Consider the following 23,709-nt stretch of genomic DNA (forward strand, 5'->3'; position numbering starts at 1 on the left):
ATTTCATGTCTTATGCATCAATGAATTTGATGACATGATGCCAAAATGAATTTTTGTTCATTATCCTTAGGCAAAATTTGAAAAAAAATGAATTGGCTTTTGAAATCCAATGAATATTTCAGTTTGAAAATTTGAAAAATTCATTGAGTGATGCTGAGAAGTCTGATATAATGGCATAGTTTAACGTTTTGAATTTCTTGGAAAACCTACCGTTCAGAAGAATTTGATGACATGATGCCAAAATCCAGGGCTATGTCTCTGCAAAGCGTTAGGAATTTTACACCACATTTTTTGTCACATAAATTTGGTCACAGCGCCAGTTATTGGTTAAAAGTATGCCACGTTAAGTGATTATACAAATGATTGATATTTTCCTGCAATAATCAGATTTCTTCTTTTTCCAGTTGGTATATGGTTGTCCCTGAAAAATTATTATTATTTCCACTTTCTTCAAAATAATTGTGAGTGTTGCCACCTAGTGGACCAAATAATTAATTCGGTTAGGTACGTGCACAGATGATGCAAACTATGCGCAAAAGCGTTGTAAAATTCACACTGATTGCGAACAGTCTTGTTGATGCCAAAATTTGTCACGCACTGTGCGCTAAATGTAGCGGCAAATGGAAAACCAAGACATACTTTTGGTATTAGGGTGTTGCAGATATAATTAGCTTAAAATATAAACATAAAAGTCAATGGTCCCATGATATGAAGGTTCCCACTGTGGTGTAAAAACGAACTAGCGTGTACTTTCAGCTCTGTACGCTTTTGACCTTACCTGTCAATGACATTATCAGCATACAGCTTAGAGACTTGTCTTTGGTAATATCACACCAGCCAAATGTGTGCTGATTAGTCCCACAACACACACGCTTGCACACTCATCAGACCGTAGGGACCGAGATCTTAATCTGTTTCCTGCGCACAGGGAATGCAGGCGTCATGAAATTGTATATTTTCAAAATATCTGAGACTTGATACCACCGAAAGTATCCAGTATACGCACCGAGCCGGTCCAAGTCTCCACTAAGTCTCTTCCCGAGTCTCTGAAGTTATCGTTAGCCTGCTCTGAAAACAAGAAAGACGTTTTAATCGCTTTCCTTGCACACTAACTTAAGCGCCCAACTTTCTTCACTTTCACGCTTCTCTGAAACTTTACAATTCACTTTGTTCTGCGTAATCCTCCCATCAAGTAAAGATGACAGGTAAAGACCAGAGAAAGGCATCTTGGTTCAGGGGTGAGCGAGTCACCTCTGATGCAACAGACAAAGGAGTTCAGAGACAACGAGAGGCAAATTTTTATCTGATAATAGACTCTAATCTGTATATTATTCTGGGCCCGGAGGCTTTTGTTCTGCAGTTATTATGCTGTTCATAAGGTTCTGATCTCGTCTTATGTCTGCATAATTGAAATAACCCTGACCCTTAAAAGCCACTTGATGTGTCCTTAAAAAAGACATGAGAGAGGCTGAGAGTGTGAGAGAAAAAAATAAGTGAGAGTGAAGGAAAGCTGAGATGTTTGTCACATTATGAAAGTGCTGTCTTGATGGTCTATATCTCTGAGGCCGCAGACCGTCGCACCATCTTGTAGGTCAGGAATATTGTTTTCCTTTTAAAGGAAGTGTTTCTGCTCCATGCTTTCATTCCTTGCCAAGTGTCCTCGTTGAGCCGGCCAAGGTTTTGTCCCCTCTGCCCCAGAAGCCTCAGAGTCACCTCTCTTGTGTACCATTAAAAGGGGATTGTGGGAACTGTATTTCCCCACCCTCCTCCTTGTATCTTAGGCTCCAGATTGGTTGAGGGTAACCGGTGTCTGATACTGTAGACAGTTGCCTGCGGCTGAGACCCAACAATCACACTATTGTCCAGCATCTGTATGGATGAAAGTTGCTACCTGGTACTATCAGCGAGAGCAGAGGGCACGGAAAAAGCATTTCATCAATGGCTGCTTTGTGAGAGGCTATGTTTCCTCCGCCTTCTTCCTCTTCAGCTCAATAGAGACAGAGAAAGAGCAAAGCATTAAGATCCAGCCAATTAATCACCCTTTCTGATTTTCACCTAAAGACGTCCACCTGAGTAAAGGTATCTGATGTGCGGCTGCTTTGTGCGGGGAAAAAATGCAATTATGCTTAAAGTCGTTGTGAAATTTGCTGGCTCTGACCCATTTTAGCTCCTAATATCCAGAATACAATTTTGAATTATTTTATTTGTGTAAATGAAATGCTGCTTCAGAGCCAGATCAAATGTTGTTGTCATGACGATCAATGTCTATCTTGTTTTCTATCAGCTAGCGCGACTGAAAGTCAACAAGTGATAAGCAAATAGTGTTTCTTTTAAAGGTAATTTTGTTGAAATGAGATAAATAACTGCTTGGACTTACAGGTGAAATATTTTCTTTTTATCGAAATTGGAAAAACTGATGTTGATGTTGACTGTATTACTAAATGATGGCAGTAGGTTTGACAAAAAAAAAATCGATACTCCCACATTTTATACTCCCATATATATATATATATATATATATATATATATATATATATATATATATATATATATATATATATATATATATATATATATATATATATATATATATATATATATATATATATATATATATATATATATATATATATATATATATATATATATACACACATACATATACATATATATATATATATATATATGTATATATATATATATATATATATATATATATATATATATATATATATATATATATATATATATATATAATATATTTAGATACATATATATATACATACATCACACACACAAGTTTGACTACTACCATCAGCTGATGCAGTATTTTTGCCTTTTATCTTAGGATATGATCACTTCTAAGTCCTCAAGTAACTTTATTTCATAGCATTCTCTAGCTGAAATTTTACCTGTGAGATTTTACCACAACCTAGCAATGAATCTTGGCATAAGGCTTGTGCTTAGATAATTTCCCTTTTATGTGTTTGAGAGTGTGTTGTACATTTTAATTTATTATTACAATTATAATTTTTTTTTGCTTTTGAAGTTAGCCTTACTCTATTTTAATATAATAATAATAATAATAAAACAGAAGCTAATTCTTCTGATCACTTTCCCAAGAGGAAAGAAACAACTTTCAGAAATATAGATGATAGAGCCGTTCCTCACCATCCTCTGCTGCCTCAGCCTGGATCTAGTTATGAGTCTAATTTGAAGGCAAATATTCATAACGCAAATCTCCCTTTTCTGATCCCTGTTCTTTATATAAAATCTGTTCATTATTTAGTTGTAAGTACGAGCCCTTTTTAATTGGAATGTTTTTTGTTTTTTTGTCTTTTTTTTTTTTCTCCATCATAATAGTTTTATTTCTAAACTAAAATGTAGTTTTAAGTGTGTGCATTCCAAATAATCATAAACTTTTTTTTTTTTTTTTTTTGACTAGGTTAAAAAATTATAATAAAAAAAACAGTTATAAAAAACATGATTTTTGAAAATATTGCTGTACATTCAGTGCAAGTGTGCTACATAGTCTTTTATGGTTTAATTAGCTATGCGAGTGTGTGTGTGATGGCTAAAACAGCTGGATGGCTCCTCTGGCTCTCACTCTCTGAGCTCAGACGAAGCAGCTCCCGGCGTGCTGATCATCCTCCCTATTGTTTCCTGAGTGGCTTATTAAATTACTCGACCTCCCTCGTATAGTGGGAGCTGTCAATGTGCTGCCCTGCTTCACTCTCCTGCAGGGCTCTTTCTCTCTCTCTCTCTCTCTCTCTCTCTCTCTCTCTCTCCATCTCTTACACTCTTTCTTTGCGGCCGATAACAGGAGCTTGTATCGGGGCATTAATCCTTCTGCTCTCTTGGGTGGGATTAATACTCTCTCTTTGTGTAATTATGACCTCATTGCTCTGCTCAGATAAGAGGCAGGTTATCAGGTCAGACGACCATTGAGGGATGGCGTAAAGGGAGGAGCGAGTGTTTCTCAGTGACGCAGCGGAGGGACATTGTGGGAGACCCGGAAAAGTTCATGTTTTTGCATCCATAGGTGCTGTTTCTGCATAAACAGGCCGTAGATGGACGTCTTCAGCTGTTGAGACACGCCTCGCTGTTTTTGAAGGCAGGAACACGTACTGTGTGAACGGCCCCGTAGACAAGTAGACATGACACTGTTTGAGCTGACTTTCTATGACTTTATCAAGGAGACTACAGTCTGATTTGCTGTCTCACTGCATGTTTTTCTTTCTCCATCTCTCTATAGCCATTTCTCTCTCTCTGTCTCCCTCCCCTCCCTGGCTGCCTGCTGTTGCTGCTCTGTGCCATATGGAGCTTTACTGGAACTCCTCTTAAAAGATTCACCAGATGAATCTCTCTCTCTCTCACTTGCTCTCTCTCTCAGGCTCTCTCGCTCTCTCTCAAATGATGGCTTTCTCATTTAACAGATTGGCTGATGTGTCAGAGATGACTGGGTTATGCCACCGCTAAATGAGAGGAGGGAGTGAGAGACAAGTGCTTCCAAAAGCTCAGTGATGCTCTTGGGCCAAAGTTCTGTTTCATTGCTATCTCTGTGTGTCAGACATGTTCAGTAACATGTGTGCATATGTATTTGTGTTTTATAGGTTGTGCCTTTGCTGTATATTTGCGTACAATACAAATGTCATGGATTTCTTTTTCCTTTTTTGTAAATAGAAAGTTAATGAGGGGAAGTTAATACACACGCAATTTGCTGGAGACATTCACACTGGACTTGGGGTTTTTTTAGCGTCTCGCAACACAAGCTTTTCATTAAAGACACTGTATAATCATAACCTGAAATATTTCTGGAATTTAAAAATAGATAATTTTAACTACAAAAAAGTGAGTGAGTGAGTTAAAAAAAGAAATATGTGATTAAAAAATAAAAGAAAAAAAATTGATTAAATGGAGTAAGCCAAAAATATAATGATTATATATATATATATATATATATATAAATATATTGATTAAAAATGGATTTGACAGATGAAATGGCAAAAAATAAAGTAAATAAAAGAGCAATAGTCATTCACACAAAGTACAGCATTATTATAAGTAATGTTGAATTGGTACTAAGGATAAATTGCCTGAGTAATGGTGTCTGGAATTGGTGAAAATAGTCTTGCAATCTCACCCCCTCTCTTTTCCAGACTATGTTTTATGCTCTTAGTGTGACGGTGTGAACAGTTATCGAGCCTGTGACTGCTGTGGCTAAAGGAGGTGTAGTTTCTGCTCAGCTGTACGTTGTTGTGTAAACGGATCAGTTTCGTCTTCATCTGAATTAGCCATCAATGTCACGCCATTCTTTTGTCTTGTGCAGCTGCCATCAGAGCCTCACCCTCTAACCTCACTGAAACCCACTGACCACCATTAACACACACACACACACACACAAAACTCAGCCCTCCGCCATCTGGAAACAACTGGGCCCCACTTGAAACACCCGACATAGATTAAGAGAAGCGGGGCTAATTTATTAGAGGCCTGTCCCACCGGCTCAGGTTTCTGCTAGCACTCAGCACCGCTGTCCTATATTCACACGTCCTCTGACTGACATATCATAGACATTCACGTAGATGCATTAGTTTAATGTAATATTACCTTACGTGGTAAACATAATTCCGTACATAACATAAATACATGACAGATTCCAAACCGATGGCATAAATGGTAACCAGTGGCAACCAAGGTTAAAGCCACACAATCTCGCGCTAGATTTTTTTTTTTTATACGATTGAAGCATCTTTAGCTATTCTAATCTCTCGAGGCTAAATTATAGTCGTTTATTGAGTTTGTAACATTCAGACATGTTGCAGTTTTCCGTCCAGGTGTGTGTGTTTAAATGTGTCAGTGGTGGTCTAACTGAAGGCTGTTCGTAATTAGAACTGCTAATGACGAAGTTTAGAGAACGGGCTTCTCCAATTTAGAGCTGGGTGGCATCCTGTTGACCGTGGCAGCTCAAACTTACAGCCAATCACCACAAGGCAGCATAAATCACAGAGAACAGAGAGACATATATACGGGGGAGAGGGTAAACACTTCCAGCTGAAAGCATTTGGGTGCGATTTGTTGAGAGGAACGATGTCGTTTATATTGGGTGATCAGCAATGTTTAACAGACTGGCGCTCTATTTCATTTTCTCTCCGTCTCGCACTCATCCCTCTTCATTCTTTTCTATTTTTCCTCCCACATACTTACTCACTCACTCACTCACACACACACACACACACACACACACACTGCCTAAACACTCTTTCATCCCTCTGCATTTCTTCTCTCTCAGGGAATAAGATGGGCCTGAACTTCCTGTCATTCCTGCACATTTGGCGTGGAGCGTTTGACACGGGCGCTGTGGCGAAGTGACGCTGGGAGTCGTGCTGTGACGCGCTTTTGAATGTTTCTGAAAGAGCAGAGTGACAACCATTTGAACTGAAACATTTTAATGATGCCTTCGTACTTCCAGGCAAAGGCGACGGCAAAAGAAAAAAAAGAATGGGAAAGAAAAGTCGCGCCGTGTTCAGGAGTTCCGGCAAATCCTGCTTTGATGCCACCAGGCCTCCACATATTATCTCTGACCGTTCTTCAGTGAGCAGAGCTTTCATTCCGACCGGCTGGAAATGAAGTCTCTGGCTATTTTTTTTCGGCCGGCTCCCCTCCATACCGCCACAGTTCCGGTGATTATGTAGCTTTGGCGATGCGGCCGCTCGGCTGCAACGTCGTCCAAAAGTTTCAATTTCACACCATGTTCAGCCGCATCGAACCCTCCTATTCCACAAGGACCCTCTGTCAACCCCTGTAAAATCCACCCCCCCCCTCCACATACCTTGATACGTTTCTTTTTTCTCACATCGATAGCTCCTCTGTTTCCAATTTTACCAGCCCTCACTGTCAGTGTTTGGGTGTTCTGCTGGGTGAAAAACTCTCTTGTGCTCTTTCTCTCTCTCTCTCTCTCACTTTCGCGCCCTCTGTCTTTCGCACCCTTTCTTTCTGTGTTTCTTTCCAACTTTTCAGTGCGAGTGTGTCTGATGAGCTCAAGCTGTTGAGTCTGTCTCTTAACAGATCGCAGATTATTAGCATGTGGCCTGAATGTCTTGCTCCCACAGTTAAACCACTCTGCTGATGGAGATAATTATTACAACTATACACACACTAACACACCCGTCTCCCTAAATACTTTGCTCTCTCCCTCCATGTTAGGGTAACATTATTTGAGCTCTGTTGTTAACCCTTTGATGTGTGCTATCCATTTTTAAAGGCAATTTTAATGAACTAAGATGTAAATTAGTGACGTTTTACTCTTATTCATTATTATTCGTTGTGGCTTGATTATTGTTATTCTTTTTGTATGTGTTTTTTTTACGTTTTATTTATTTGTGTGTACGTGAAAACAATTCAAAATGGCTGATGAAAAAGATAAAGCATCTGTTTCTGCAGGTTTTTTTTTTTTTGGTTCAGATTTCATTGTGTCTTTCTGCTGATGACCGACTTAATTTGCGAATCATTAAAACGCACATTTAAATGAGTCATTCAAAAATAGTGATTGAATAAGGAACTAAAGAAGCGCCCGGGCCAGTCCTAATACACACCCTTGTGGTATTTGCACTTATCACTTATCTGTTTACATGACATACCAGATGGGACACACACTTAGTGTTGTTAAGTAAAGGGTTTTTTTTAAGAGCTTTATTATTTGTGCTTTAAAAAATACTCTGCAGTGTGGAAAAACATTACTCTGCAATTGCTATCAAATTTAACAAACATTTACAATGAAACAAGAAGAAGCACATTTAATTAAACATTTAAAAATTCCCCTGTATTTTCTTGTAAAACATTTTCCAATCATTTTCGTTTAAAAAAAATAAGCGTGGGGATTATGACAGGTCCGCTATCTTCATTATGAAACACTTTGTTTAAATAAGTGGCAATATTATCTAACATTTAACCGTTGTATTTAATATTCCACTCATAATCAAATTGATATTTAGAACAAAAATAGACTTGTTCAGTTGTTATTACTTTACTATATGTCTTGATTAATAAGAACATAATAATTTAGCGTTAGTAAAATAACATTTTAAAAACAAAAGAAACACTTTTTTTCATTTGTGATATGATACAGTAATTTGCGCATCAAGGGTTTCATTTTATTTACGTTTGTCTTCATATTTATTTTTACCAAAGCAATTGCAATTCTATAGATAATGTGGATGTTAAGAGTAGTGCTCACAAGCCAGATTTTTCCTTTTTTACTTTTAATCAGCTGTTGGAGAGAATAGAAACTTGTGATGTTTTGCCTCACTTAACTTCACATTCTAGGGCTTTGTGTCTCAACATTAAACCTTTTACATTAGTTGGCATTATAGTCTGTGAAGAAAAGGAAGAAAGAGATATATTTGTTCTTAAGACAAAGAGGTCAAGTGAGCGGTTTTAGTCGTGTTCAGTTCAACCCAATGCAATTCTTCAACAGAGGAGTCTTGGAATAGGAAAAAGGAACAAGACAAAAGGAAAAAGAGCAGCAGTGTTTAGGCAGGTAATCCCTTGCTATTGGAAAATGGGTCACTTCCATTCCAAACCTGATTCATTCCCTCTTTTAGTGTCTCCTGTCCGTTCCTCCCTTTCTTCTTCTTTAATTCCACACTCCTTTCATCTAACCGATTCAAATAGTCATAGGAAAGATTAACGGCAGGAGGGAAAAGCTGCTTTTTTGATGATGGCATTTGTGGGATAAACAAAAGATCTCGACAGCAGCTAACACAAAGTTTTTCTTTCCTTTGATCCCAATTTACAGAGCTCGTTCCCTTTATTTCTCTCTTTTTCTTCACTCACTTTCTCACTTTTCTTTCATACAGAACTCTTAAGTTTTATATTGGATACAGTTGTGCCGGTCTGGCTTGTGTTTCTTCTCTTTTTGAGCTTTCATATCATACAAGCTGGCAAAACATAAACCTGCAACCCTCCCACCGGCCAAAAAAGAAGAAAGATGGAGAGAAGAAATTCTCATAAAGTGGAAATGCCCAGCTGATGTATCCAAGCTGTTGAGAATGATGGGAGTTCTGGCAGTGTTACGGAAAAGGAATATTTTTTTTTCTCCAGTTCATTTTAGTTGCTTTTTAACCTTCCGAATGAAGTCATCGTCAAGTGTGCTCAGCCGGTAATTTAGCTGGCTTTTCTCACTGATCATTTCTCTATTTTCCATTCTCTGTTTCTGGCTGTTGTGATAAGGATATTAACCTGTGCATTGAGACAGAAGAAAAGAAAATTTTCTAAATTAAAGTTGTGCAAAAGCCGCAGTTTTTCAAGTTTTTGGTTTCTTTGGCTCAAACTGCAAATGCAAAGATTATTATTTATTTATAATTATTTATTTATTTGTTTGTATTATTTATTTATTTGTATGTGTGTATTCATCTGTTAATTCTGACTTGACAAAGAGAAAATAGCAATCTATACCAGTCAAGCATTCTTCAACTGTAAGATTTTTTTTAGGAATTCTCTTCTGCTCACCAAGCCTGCATTTATTTGATCCTAAATACAGCAAAAGCAGTAATATTGTCAAATATTATTATTTAAAATAACTGCTTTCTATTTGAATACATTTTAAAATCTAATTTTCAAAATGTAATTCAACATCATTACTCAAGTCTTCAATGTCACATGATCCTTCAGAAATCACTCTAATATGCTGATATTCTGGTCAAGAAACATTTATTATTATTATTATTTAAAATATTTTTCTAAGATTATTTGATGAATAGAAATATCTAAAGATAAAAATTTAACAAAAAGAGCTTTTGCAGCACTGTACCATTCAAAAGTTTGTAGGCAATATATATAAAGGTTATTAAGCATTTCTGAAGAATCATTTGACTGGAGTACTTAGGCTAAAAATTCAGATTTAAATGCTCAGGAATAAATTACATTTTAATTTATTTTTAACTAGAAAACAGTTTTTCAAAATGTTATTGTTTTTGCTATGCTTTGGTTAAAAAATGCAAACAAAAAAAAACATCACAAAGCCTACTGATTAAAAACTTGTGACTGGTAGTGTATATATTTTTTTTAAGCTGATCCACATAATGCGCATTTTAGAAACAAAGGCACTACGCTGCATGTTACCATTATTCCCACCATCATTTTTGTATCCCTGGTGCCTGGTCCTCCTCCTCGCACTGTCTCCGGTCACGTGCATGACACTCACACACACACGGACAGACACACGGGTCACCTGGCACTGAATAAGGTCACCTATGAAGCCAGCAGGGACATGTGCAAACATACAGAAGCACAAATGCACACATTTGCACATGTGAAAACACTGCATATTCATCTTCGGTTGTAGCAGGTTCGAGCTGAAATCCCCCCTGTTGAGCCAAGTGTTACTTTTCCGCTTGACTTGATTCCTGCATCCGCTCTCACGGACAAGCACACACACACGCGCACACATACACAAAACACACACACATGCTCTTTCAACACAGAGTGACTCATTCTACAAACACACAAAGACATATGCACACTGATTAGGGCTGTTTCTTAGGCGCGGGGTTCACAGTCTGGTGGGTGTTTAAAACTGTAGCAGAGGAAGTTCAAGACTGTCACACAGTGTTTGTTTAAATCGTAATAGAGATTAAGGGTAAAAATGCATTAGTTGGAACTGTTGCTGTTTTTTGATGAAGATTTTATATATATATTAAAATACAAAACAAGTGTGAACTATGCATTCTTCATTTTTTTTTTTTTGGCAAATTTAGATTTCATCTTTGCCCTGAGCTCTTTATCATAAATAAAAATGCCCCAAAATAACATCCCTGTGTTAGACACTCAGCATGGGCCATCCATGTATGTATGATGTAAATACATCTTAGAGGAAATCCTTTTGTTCTACATGAACCAGGCTGTAATAATTTGAACTGTACGTTGACTCCTTAATTTATGATAATTTTTTATATTAAATAATACTGTCTGATTTGTGCAGGACATCACCGCTGATACGTGCATTGGAGCATGACATACTAATATATCCTCATTGATAATTTAACATATTCACTCCGTCTGACTGCAAACGTAAATGATCCTTCAGGTTTTTTTTTCCCCTCAGACTCCCATGCCAATACAATACTCAAATTACCTCAACAAACCTCTTGTAACAGTTTGCCATATTAGTGATGTCAGTGTCTTTCTATTTTAGGCTTTGTGCTAGTCATTGAACCGCAGCAATTTTTAATTAAGAATTTAATTACCAATAATGCAGTTGATCAGCTGCTCTTAATTCATTTATGAGGAATCAGATAATTACGGCACACATATTCATCGTAGACAAAAGTCTTCTTTGTTAAGTCAGCTGATAATATATTTGGTCTTTTATCATGCTGTTCATAGTATTTAACTTTTTTTTTTTTTTTTTAATATTGGTTCTATATTTTAACAGCACAGTAAATATTTTTATACATTCCCACACTAGCTGCCAAAGGCTCTAATAAATATCTCTGAAAGTTTGCTGGTTATGATGGTGGCGAGAAGATAAATGGTCAATAAAAATGGGAACTTCTGGTAACAATGTAATTCATACTGCAGTGACATCAGCATATGGGCCTGACAAGCAAAAGTCTTTGTCTCTGCTCTGAAGAGCAAGATTGTGTGTGTGTGTGTGTGTGTGTGTGTGTGTGCGCAGATGCTTTTATTTGTGAATTCAGGCTCACATGAAATCAGCAGGCACATAACAGAAGCATATAACTGCTGAAAATATGAAAAAAGAGTCAACTTATGCAACATTAATGCCAGATCAAAGATGCTCACGCCCACTTTCAGTACAAACCAATAAGAGAAGTGATCTGCGATGGAAGTACCTCAGAACGCTCTCTGCCATTTCAGTCAGCAACAGAGCACTCACACGCACTCAAACACTCCTTCACACTTAAGAAACATCACAATTACCCCTCTATTCTGCCTTTCAACCCCGTGTTTCTTTTTCTCTCTGCTGTCTGACACATTAACGTCACACGTTAAAGTAACCAGTAACTATCTTTGTTTGATAAAACATCCAAACCCCTTCAAATCTCCTGTCCAAATAGGGAAGCTTTAGAAAATCATGTACGCACACCGCATACAAAAAAATCAAGAGAGAGAGAGAGAGAGAGAGAGAGAGAGAGAGAGTGGATGAAAGAGGAAGGGGTGAAAAAAATATGTTTGAGCATGAAAAGCAAAGCATGCATGTTGGGAGGGCTCCAAAAGAGGGCCAGCCAAGAAAGAAATTAAAGTACAGCGATTATCTGGACCCAGAATTAGAAGCAGAGGGTTTTGGACTAATAAACATTTGAAACGCACCCTAGGGCCCTCACCATCATTTATTACTCCACCATCTCCCATTAATGTGTTTTTTTTTTCTTTCGGTTTCTTCATTTTTTTTTTCTTCATCGATTCCCAGGATGTTTTAGGTAGATTTTATTAATTCTTGCTAGCAGGGTTTAATGAAAGGTTTTTTTTTTTTTTTTTTTTTACCTCTTCCTTTCGCAATCCCTTCCGTTTTGGATGTACTGATCCGGTGTTTTATTTCTGTCTTCTAATGGCTGTATCGTTGTTATCAGTAACTCTTGGCTTATTACAGGCCGACAAAGAGCGGTCATCAATTAACCGACATCAGCCCTCCCTTCCCCCACCCGAGTGTCCCGCTCTGACCTCTCAGCACTACTCTTAAGCTTATCAACTTCCAAAACAAACCACACACACACAGACGTGCACGCTGTACATGTTGACTACACACACACACATTCACAAAGATTTCATTGTGGTATATCAGGCGGCGATATTCAGCAGCGGTGCTAGTGCAAAAGAAATAATATTTCTTTTAAAAATATTTTTTAACAAAACAATGCAAAGCAATTTCATAATTTTTGTCATTTCTCCTTTGTTGGCAAAAAAAAATTATACTCTATTAGTGTAATCCAAATATATGTGTATCAGTTTGTTCTTTTTCCAAACTTTTATTTAGCAGAGACCATCAAATTGATGAAAAGTTACAGTAAAGATATTACGTGCAGTTTGTCTAAATTTCTGTTCTTCTAATAATCCTGAAAAAAAACATGGTTTCCACAAAACTACAAGGCAGCATAACTGCTTCGTGGAATCATTTTCAAACTATATTTAAAAAAATAATCATTTTAAATTGCAATGATATTTGATAGCATCACTGTTTTCTGTATTTTTGAGCAAACAAATGCAGCCTTGTTTAAAATAAGGGGCTGTTTGTTATTTTTTTTTAATCTTGCTGATCCCATACTTTTAAACGGACATGCTTACAAAATAAATAAATAAACAAACAGTGTAAAAATGTAATGTAATCTTACTTTCATTGTAATGCAAGACAAGTTTATTTATACAGCATATTTCATACATAATGGTAATTCAAAGTGCTTTACATAAGAGAAATAAATAATCGTAAAAACCATCACAATAACAATAAAAACAAGGATTGTTTAAAATTAATCATTTATTTTTCAATATTAATTATAGCAGTTAAGAATAGAAAGTTAGACATAGAATACAGTGCAGTGTGTTCATTCAGTGCAATCAATCAGCACAGTGTTCATTCAGTAAATGTGCAGCTAAACAGATGAGTTTTGAGTCTGGATTGAAATGTTTTAGCACATCTGATCTCTTCTAGAAGCTGATTCCAACTGCGGGTGGCATAATAGCTAAAAGCGTACCCCCCTTGTTCTGTGTTAACCCTAGGTATTTCTAACCGATTTGATCCCAAAGATCTGAGTGGTTTATATTCAGTGAGCATTTCTACAATGTATTGTAATTAGAAATGAAATAAAAACATAAACATTGTAAAAGAAACATGACGATACATTACTGTACATTCAGCATCTCCAGGAAGTGCTTCTGTGAAATAACTCTCACGCTGTCAGGCGAAAGACGCTGCCCTCATGCCGTCTCCCGACAGTCCAGAAGGTGGAAAGGATTTGTGAATCCTGGGAAGATTAAGTGTACAGCTTAGTGCTGTGTGACCGCTAGTTTATACTTTTTTAATTCTTTCTCTCCATTTCTCCCTCCCTCTCTCTTCCAATCCCTATGTGCCCCTTCCATCTCTCTCCAGGTAGACAACTGTAAGCTCACGGTTGGGCGGAGCCTGAGGCGAGCGAGCGCTCCGATTGGTTGCCGCGTTGCGTTTGACAGCGTCATGCGGGCAGGATGGATGTGAAAGAACGCAGGCCGTACTGCTCACTGACCAAGAGCAGGAGAGAGAAAGAGCGCCGCTACACTGGCTCATCCGGCGACAGCGAGGACTGCCGCGTGCCCACCCAGAAGTCCTACAGCTCCAGCGAGACGCTCAAGGCCTTCGACCACGACTCCTCACGCCTGCTCTACGGAGGCCACGTCAAAGAGATGGTCCACCGAGAGGCAGACGAGTACAGCCGCCAAGGTGAGTCACCTGTGCCTGTCATACCTCAGAAACCCATTATGACTTCATCCAGTATAGAGGTCACATGCCATACAGCTTTAAAGCGCACACAAAAAGAGAAAAAATGAGAAGAATAATAACATACATCTCGAAATACGACAAGAATGCGCTTTTGGACGGATCGCATTCAAATAATAATATATGGGATGTACAACCATAATTACACATAATTAGAGGAAATTAAGTTTGGTTTGGCACGACCGCACGCTTTCTCTGAGAAAACATTTACTTACTTTTGATTGAAAAATGAAGCAGATTCAAAACAGATTAGACAGATTTACGCACACAAAAAACTTGTCTGGTCGACAGAGCGAAGAAATAAAACATTTCCTCTGATTAGCGCAATCCAAACCCCTCGACCCAGCCTCTCATTTTCAGATCCGAAGTTTCCCTTATAACATATGCCCATGTGTCCCATTGGCAATAATGAATGGCACCATAAAAAACATAAACAGCATTATTGCGCTGTTCTGAAGTTTGCAATGTGCCCTGCTCGGCCACAGTTTTATTACTAATTACGAGCACAGAGGGTCCGCGAGCATTCGCACAGCCGCGCTTTTATAAACTCGCTCGCATTCATTGACTTCTTTTGTTGTTTTCTTTTTGTTCTTCTGCACGTAAGGCTTCATCAAAATCCGCACCGCTAAAGGTGAGTTGTTGTTGTTGTTTTTTCCGCTGTGGATTTAGAACAAATGTAGATTTGGGTCAAATGTTTTCTCCCTAGGTGTCGTGCTTGTCTGTGTAGCGATGGAGGTTAGCGTTGCGTGTTTGTGTGCCCTTAACGTAAGTGTTGTGTTAAGCTGAAGGTCAGCCTAGCTGTTATCAGTCACTGGAGTGCTAGAGGCTCTGTCTGTTGAGTGTGTTTATTTTAGAAAGCACAGGAAGTGACACCAGATTACAGCAGGGGGTAAAGGAGCAGCCTGCCTCCAACCATTATGCAGGGTAGCCCACTCTATCACACAGAGAGAGAGAGAGAGAGAGAGAGAGAGAGAGAGCAAAGGCGCTCACAGATGTAGTGCAGACACCGTCGAGCTCTTGAGAGACTGCACTTCGGCCTCAACACGGTCTTCAACACTCTCGCCATAATCACCCTGCCGCAGACGTCACCTAACCCAGTCTCAAGCCCTAACCTTGGCACGCAAGCGCGTTCGTCATGAAACTAATTCCTCCCGTGTGATATATTTTTAGCCTTTAGACCGTTGCAAACAGCGATACCTAGATAATTAATTTGTGGAGTAGAAAGGACCAGGCAGGCGAACTGAAATTGTTAATTAGCCATTACACAACAATGGCAGATTGGAATTACTGAGATCTGAAATAATGTAGCCTTGCTGCGAAGTGCTGCCGTTCAGTTCCATTACAAAGTTCCATAAAGGTCATTACCAGTTCATTGATTGCTTTCAAACTCAAATTAACACTTCATAAATATTTGAGCAGAAAAGCCGTAATTGCTCAATTATCTTATCCTGTACAATTTCATCTACACTAATTGGTAATTTGGAATTTATATGATTTTAATTGAACTTCGGTGGAACCCCGATTATTTCTGTAGTTAATAGCCCTTATTAATTCCTGTTAATGCAGGGGATCAATGCTTTTCTTTTTCATTTCTTTCCTTTTTTATATCGTCAAGCTAATAAAATATGCAGCTTTTTGCTGCAATTGTTTTAACATGAAATTCTGCAGATTAAAATAATTAGTCACTTAAATGTGAAAACTTTATTAGCTTTCTTTTTTTGGACATTATTAGGTATTTTTCATAAACGGCTTTAGAATTCTTTTCGTCTATTGCAAGGTGGATATGATTTATTTGATTTATCATAACTAATTTATTTGATTTGGTTTAGTTGAATTTTTGATGCATTTAAAAACATTTTGAAATCATTTGTTACTCTGCGTCGTTTGAAGAGTCATAACCATTAAAACTTACGAGGATCTGCTTGCAAACGACTGAATAAATGATCCGTTTAAAGACCAATATATTTCTGCAATATATAGGGTTCTCAGTAAATGTGAGGAAGGCTTTTTTCTTCTGGCACTGCGGTTTTTCAGGCCTCAGTGTTTTTGGAGCCGTGCACACCTATCACCATGGCAGATAAGCTCCCTCCATGGAATGCAGTCTGCTCCACAGACTAATTCTACAGAATACAGAGTTTGGAAATCATTGGATCCAGACAAAAAGAACGGGAAATGAATTATAAGTCCGAGCGGCTGCTTAGTTGAAAGTCCTTTCACATTGTCTAATGTGAAGATACATTTTAAACTTTGGATTTAATGGACTGTAAATTAGTATGTCCTTTTATAATTTGCATCGATTGGTTTGTATAACATTTTATTTGTTAGTTGTTTTGTGATTGTGTGTTAATGTAATGCAAGTAAAAACATTCAAAAGAATTGATTCTACATATGACAATTTTATTTTACACATTTTTGCCCAGTAGCACATTATTGGCCACTTTATTTGTATGTAAAGGTGATTGCAACATTATTATACGTATGTATAAATTGTCCTCTTTTTTTCATTTATTCCTAATTGTTAATAAAATTTGTCAGTATTTAAAATATATTCATAATCAGCATAATTTTAGCACTATTAGTTTAATTAGTAGTACATATCATTTAAAACAACTTAATTCAATTTGTAGATGTATTTTCTAATCATTTATTTTCAAAAATATTTTTTTAATATGACATTCAAAATGTAACTATTTTTTTCACCTTGCCTTTGAAGTCAGATATTAACAGCCTGGAGACATTTCTGAAATCATCATCCAGATTTAAAGTGCTAAATGTACCAGTCTGATGAATTTATCTTCCAGTCTGTACCACATTTTCTTTTGCAGTTTGTGTGTGTGTGTGTGTGTGTGTGTGTGTGTGTGTGTGTGTGTGTGTGTGTGTGTGTGTGTTCACAAACTTCAAGTTCAATCATTTCACTGCAATAGTAATTTGATTTTAATTACAAAATTATCTAATGATTAGACAACTGGAGACAGTAGCATGCTAAAGCAGATTATTTTTTTTTATTATTCTATCACCTTCATTGTGGAAACTAAGTCTTACAATAAATAATGTGACAGTTTATATTACAGAAAATCAGATATAAATTGGGATTCTGGCTGTGCCGGCTTGACACAGATATAAATAATCCTTCATTTCAGTAGCGGTTTTCACTCAGTTTGAGACTTTGCACAGCCCAAGAGACTGCAGTCAGTTCATTAAAACATTTTTAAAGAGCGTGTAAACGGCTGTTTAGACGTGTTGCCGCGGTGTTCCCTCTCACGGCTAATTGCTGCCGTTTATCTGCATCCTTCCAAAATACATGTAGAAGGTGCACAGAGAAAACATCATCAGTCTCACTGTGAAACATATTTTTCAAGCTCATTTTCAAGCTCACTTAGCACAACTAGGGCTGCCAGGGAACATACGTGATGCTACAGTATAACAATTAGTCAAGTGACTGCCCTCCATTCTCAGCGAAAATACTTGCGCTTGTAGCTGTATTTGAAAAGAAATAAATGAATAAATATAAACACAGGAGTAGAATTAATAATGACATTTTTGTCCTAAATTAAATTCACTTTTTTCTATTTCTATTTCTCCCCTTCTTTCTCTATTCTCAATGGCTGAGCTGGAATACACATCATAGTTCTTCAGCGGAGAGAGATATTCTGGTAACTTGGGTTTATAATTGTGGTTCCAAAAAGCGATCAGGACTCACATGTGCAGTGTATTGTGGGTGTTCGGGGAACAGACTGCTAAGTCTGCGGATATTTGACTGTCTGATGAGACTTGATAGTCTCTTTGTTCCACACATGGGGTGTTAGTTTGCCTTCCGTATAGTGTGTGTGAGTTGTTTACAGAAGCTTTCCTTTCTGTCTGGCTTTTGGGTCAGTTGATACAATCTCCCATGGTAAAAAAAAAAAAAGAGAGACCAAATAAAAAAAAGATAGATTGCGGTATCAATTTACAGCTTTATTTTTCTTTTCTCTTCCCCTTTCTTTGGAGCCGTGGATCTTTTCATTGCTCGACACTCCCCAAATGGCTCCCCAGATGCCAGCAAGGCCCATTTACCTGTCAGCTTGTGTTTTACCAACACTCTATGGGCTCTTCCCACCCCACAGAACAGGCCAACAAAGCATACCTGAGCTTCCCCCCTCCACACACACACACACACACACACACATGTGAAAGAGACCACTCTGTACTCACAATGAGAACCACTTACCATGACGTCCAGCCTGCGAGTGATATTGAGCCCTCTTAGGCTTTCCCTAGTCTCTCCAGTAAGAAAAAACACACTTTTCTCATGCTCATATACTTACGGTGGACTGTGGGTGTAGGTGTGTGTGTGTGTGTGTGTGTGTTAGAAAGGAGCTTCTAGTGTCCAGGGAATTAGAGAATTCTAGTTTATTTGTCATTCTCTTGATACTATAAGTGCACATGGCAGAAATAATCGCAGAAAACAGCAGTCAGACTTCAAAATAGAACATTAAATGGGCTCTTTTTAGTGTCTCTTTGATTGATTGTTTCCTCTGCTTAACTAGGGCATGTGGAATGTGTCTTACTGTGTTTGAAACGGTTGCTGCATTATAACTCTGTGTGTGTGTGTGTGTGTGTGTGCATTGTGTTTCCTTACAATTACGTATAGGTAATACAGATTATAAATTTAATATGAATATACTGGCATGAAATATTAAATAAATACAATTATTTTTATATATTTCGTTTTTATGTGTTTATTTTCATATACACCCACTACAATTAAAAAAGCTGAGGTCATTAAGATTATTATATGTTTTTTAAAAGAAGCCTCACCATTGTTGCATTTATTTGCATTTATCAGACAAAAAATTGTCAAGTATATTATATTTTGTTTGCTGTTTTTTTTTCAGCAGCAATTCTTCAGAAATCTTTTTAATGTGCAGAAACATTGAAAAAAATGCGTAATGCTTAATATTTTTGTCTTCAAAAATTAAGAATCAATTATAGTAAATACATTTCAGAAAATAAATTTCAACATAACATTATAAATGTCACTGAAATAGCTGTATTGTAATGAATAAAATGTAAATAATGTATATCTTACTCCAAACCTTTGAGTGGAAATGTGAGTATGTGCGTCTATACATGTAGTAGTTTGAAAGAACTAAAAAATGAATATAAAGATGGTAAAATGGTCAAAGATGCAGCATAGACACAGATATTTTCTTTTTACTTTCATTTGCTTTGATTGATTGAAATAAAAGCAAAATAACTCATTCTTTCATAGAAATTAAAACTCGCACATGTTTTGATTCTTAAAAAAAGGTTGCTGGATAACTGTTTTACTTTTACCCACCAATACCGGTTTGACCATATATGCTAAATTATTATGTTGCATTTTTTTACAGGTCAGAACTTTAACCTGAGGCAGCTGGGAATATGTGAACCAGCCACACGCCGTGGCCTGGCCTTCTGCGCAGAGATGGGCCTCCCCCACCGCGGCTACTCTGTTGGCGCAGGCTCAGACGTGGACACTGAGAACGAGGGGGTGATGTCACCGGAACGTGCCATGCGCCTCTGGGGCAGGGGTGTGAAGTCTGGCCGTAACTCCTGCTTGTCCAGCCGCTCGAACTCAGCCCTGACCCTGACCGACACAGAGCACGAGAACAAATCAGACAGTGAGAACGGTGAGTGGAGCCACGCTAGGGCATTCAGCTTTTCAGTCTTGTTTCAACTACCTCGGATAGATAAAAAAAAAAAAAAAAAAATCAAGGTTTTTTTCTCTCTACCATGCTGGAAAATCCAGCTTAAAGCTGATAAGTGTGTTTTGGAACATGCTTACTGGATTCTAACTGGTCTGAGATGGTCATTAGCCATCTTGGACCAACAACAAACAAGCTTCCGGTGAAGCTTAAGGTGCTCAAGCTGCTTTTTGGGGAAATTGTGGGTGTTCAAAAAAACAGTTTGAACTGCCTACAAATCAGCTACCATGTTCCAAAATTAATAAGATGGATTTTCTAACATGGAGGACCCTATGGAAGAAATAATTTTGCACATCTCTCTTGCACAGTATTACCATCATCACACTCAATAACTAGCAACGAGTCAATAATGAGCAGAATGAAGTCAATGCATCCGCATGCACTCTTTCTCTTTATACCCGTACTACTGCTTCCGCGGCCCTGAGGGGGGACCCTTCAGCGGCCCAATCAAAGGTCCGTCTTTGTGTCGGGCACTAGGAGACCTTACCTAGCCATCGCAGGAATGCTCCGCTCGCATGAGTGAACACACACAATGGCTGGTTAACAGGCCCCAGCGGTTTGAAGTGCAAATTTGATCATGCTTGAAACCTGGAGAAGTGATGGAAGCGACGATCTCTCTCCCTCTCTCTCTCCTTTTTTTTTCTTTGGTGCCGTCGTTCATTCCCACAAAGCAGCTGTGATGGTTCAAAGAATGCTCAGGTGACAGGCTTCCTCTGGGCCTCACCGCCACACTTCCGCTGCCACTCTCCCAGAGCGGGCCCTCGGCGGGGGGGAGATGTCATCACGCCCTCACATGCTTTTTTGATTATATTTTTATTCACACTAAAACCCCTCAGAATTGTTTCTTGTTGTTCTTTCAGGTCCAATTGAAAATGAAATGGGGGATTTTTTCCCTCTCTTTTCTCTGTTTTTTTTTCATGAAATGAATTGAGAATTAAAGCTGCTGACAATGAGGTAAAGGACAGCCATTTTGAAAGAAAGGGGGAAAATGAAGCAAATGAAGAGCTGAATCATTCATTATCTTCCCTGCACACGCACTCTCCTGTCACTTATTCTCGTTTATTAATATTCCTTAGACTAACAGGTGTTGTGTGCAAATAACCTTTAAGAAGACCTTATCTAATCACTTTCATTAACACCTTTTGGCTTAATTAAGAAAAGCAAAGCGCTGAGTGTGGAGGATTGTTATATTTGCTTCCTTTATGAGATGAATGTGTGGTGTGACTCTCATATCTCTGATGACCAGAGCAATGTACGTGCTGTTCCTTAGGGAGCATATTTTGCGGATTCTTTATTTACTTTACTTAATGTAGTTCATAATTGTGAAAGAAGCTGTATGTGTGTGTGTAACTCAGGCTAATACAAAAAAAAAAAAAAAGAAATAAGAGAAGAAAGTCAGCTTTTTTAAATATGCCATTGTAATCCAGTGGTTCTCAAACAGGGTGAAAATCCTGACAGTAGAAATGTCCAAGATGCACCTCAGAATAGGTTAAATTATTGTATAATTAAATGACAAAAGATTTAGATCTTGTCCTAAGACAAGAATGTATACACACACACACACACACACACACTTTTATATTAAAATGCTATTTTTAATTAATTTTGTCTTTTTAAAAAAAAGACACTTTCCTCAGTCTCAAAAAATAGGATATACTGAATGACGAAGCTTCATTTTGTATTAATAATACATAATATTTTTTTTTACCTTCATGCATTTTTATAATGAATATGCTTTTTATATATAAATATATAATTTTTAATTTTGTCTTGAACAATTTGCTATAACTAATAAAAAATCTTAAATATAATAACAACTATTTTATTTTTTTTATTGTTGCATGAAAGATTAGCTAAATTACTATTGTTACAATAAAACAGAGACATATTTATGTTCAACATTTATTCCAACTTGTCCACCATCTTGCATTTATTTTTTGAGCTTGTCTTCACTGGAGGGTACCTGTGAAATAAGACCTTGTATAATGCAGCATAATTACGTTCTAACAGTAATTTTTTGTAAGAGCCTATGATGTTTTAAAATGCTTCCTCTGTCGGCAGATCAGTAGTTTTTGGAAAAGAGCAATTGTTTAGATTTTTTTATTTTTTTTGCACAAGTGTTAACATGCAACATAAGTGCATGTGGGTTTTTTCCTAATTGTCTCATTGAATTGTGGCATATGCCGCAGTTGCTGAGGCTTATGTCCTAACAAGAGACAGCTGCAGACAGTGTTAGTGAGTCCGTGAGGACAAAATAAAAAGAACATTTTTTTCAGTCCTTGGTTTGTTTCACTTCTCTCCATTACAAGATCTTTGGTATTACCTTCAGCTACCGTTTCCCTCCAAGTTGTGCCTCTTGACATGAATGTTGAAAAAAGCTTTCTCCAGCCATACCAAAAGATTTCCTGTTTACATGTGCCTGGCGTCACCATGGAAGAAAGTGTGTCCAAATGATTGACACACTGTTTGGCTTTTTCGGCCTCTTTCCTTGACTCCCCTCTCTACCGAATTCAAGATGGAGTCATTTGTAGCTTTCAAGATTTTTCTGCTTGTCGCCTCAGAGCTTGATTGTGTTTGTGCGGATAGGCCGTCGGCCCTCGCGACACTGCCTTTTGACTTCAAACGCAATGGAGGTTAATTCCATTTGGGAAAAAAGCGGGATTTGTCAACCCGAAGCTGAGAGTGGAAGTGAAAGAGGTGTGTGTAGCGCTGTCAGACACGGTTCTGGTGAAAGGATCTCAATTCTGGTCCCCCATTTCCAAGTTCACCCTTAAACTCTATTAGAGAGTACACTGAGAGAGACGCTCGCACAGAGACACTCTCGGCTCGGCATAGAGAGCAGTCGCAATGCCTGCTCTCGCTCTTTGGACTTAATATCCTGTAATGGAGAAGGGGTCGGGAGAAACACCTGAGCACAATGTGTTCCGCTGCAGCAGAGATGAAGGGAGAGGGAGAAAGGAAAGCAGAGGGCGAGTGAGAGATGGCCGCTAACAAAGGAGGGATATTTTGTCCTCCGTCTCCAGGGGACATTTGAGCCAGGGATGCGCTTCACCGCATGCCCACCCGTGTCTCCCTCTTCCTGGGTCACTGGACACCTGCTCACTCCCCCGGAGGGAGCGAATGAAAGGAGAGGGAAAGGCACACACACAAAAACACACCAGTTTTCACACCAGAGCAAAGAAAAGTATCATTTCTTTCTCTTTCTTTCTTTCTTTTTCTTTCTTTCTTTTGAATTTATAAACCGTTACATTTATGTATGTTAGTGCTTTCACGAATGCAAAAGTATTTGTTTACATAATATGTGCATATTTATGATGTAAATATCGATATAAACAATATGCATTTAAGAAAAACAGATTAATTTATAATAGCATGTATATACAGCTAAATACCGTATGCGTGTGCATTTATATACAAATATATATTGGATATATTTTAATCATGATTATTCATCTGACAGCACTAATGTATGTATAAAAACAATAGCAACGACAA

At 37.8% G+C, this 23,709-nt stretch overlaps 1 protein-coding gene across 11 annotated transcripts in view; it reads left to right on the forward strand.

Annotated features, from left to right (window-relative positions):
- Positions 1 to 23,709, forward strand: part of tenm3 (teneurin transmembrane protein 3) — a 243,630-nt gene that overhangs the window by 45,562 nt on the left and 174,359 nt on the right. For 7 of the 11 annotated variants that reach the window (XM_043229546.1, XM_043229727.1, XM_043229793.1 and 4 more), the window contains 3 exons: positions 14,105 to 14,431; positions 15,093 to 15,119; positions 19,861 to 20,139. In XM_043229546.1, the coding sequence (XP_043085481.1) occupies positions 14,200 to 14,431; positions 15,093 to 15,119; positions 19,861 to 20,139 (538 nt within the window). In that variant the 5' untranslated portion in view covers positions 14,105 to 14,199. The remainder of the gene's footprint in view (positions 1 to 14,104; positions 14,432 to 15,092; positions 15,120 to 19,860; positions 20,140 to 23,709) is intronic. The other 4 variants (XM_043229854.1, XM_043230139.1, XM_043230363.1 and 1 more) reach the window with 2 other exon arrangements.

The sequence above is a fragment of the Puntigrus tetrazona genome, chromosome 1 (genome assembly GCF_018831695.1).
Source record: "Puntigrus tetrazona isolate hp1 chromosome 1, ASM1883169v1, whole genome shotgun sequence".
Lineage (NCBI taxonomy): Eukaryota > Metazoa > Chordata > Actinopteri > Cypriniformes > Cyprinidae > Puntigrus > Puntigrus tetrazona.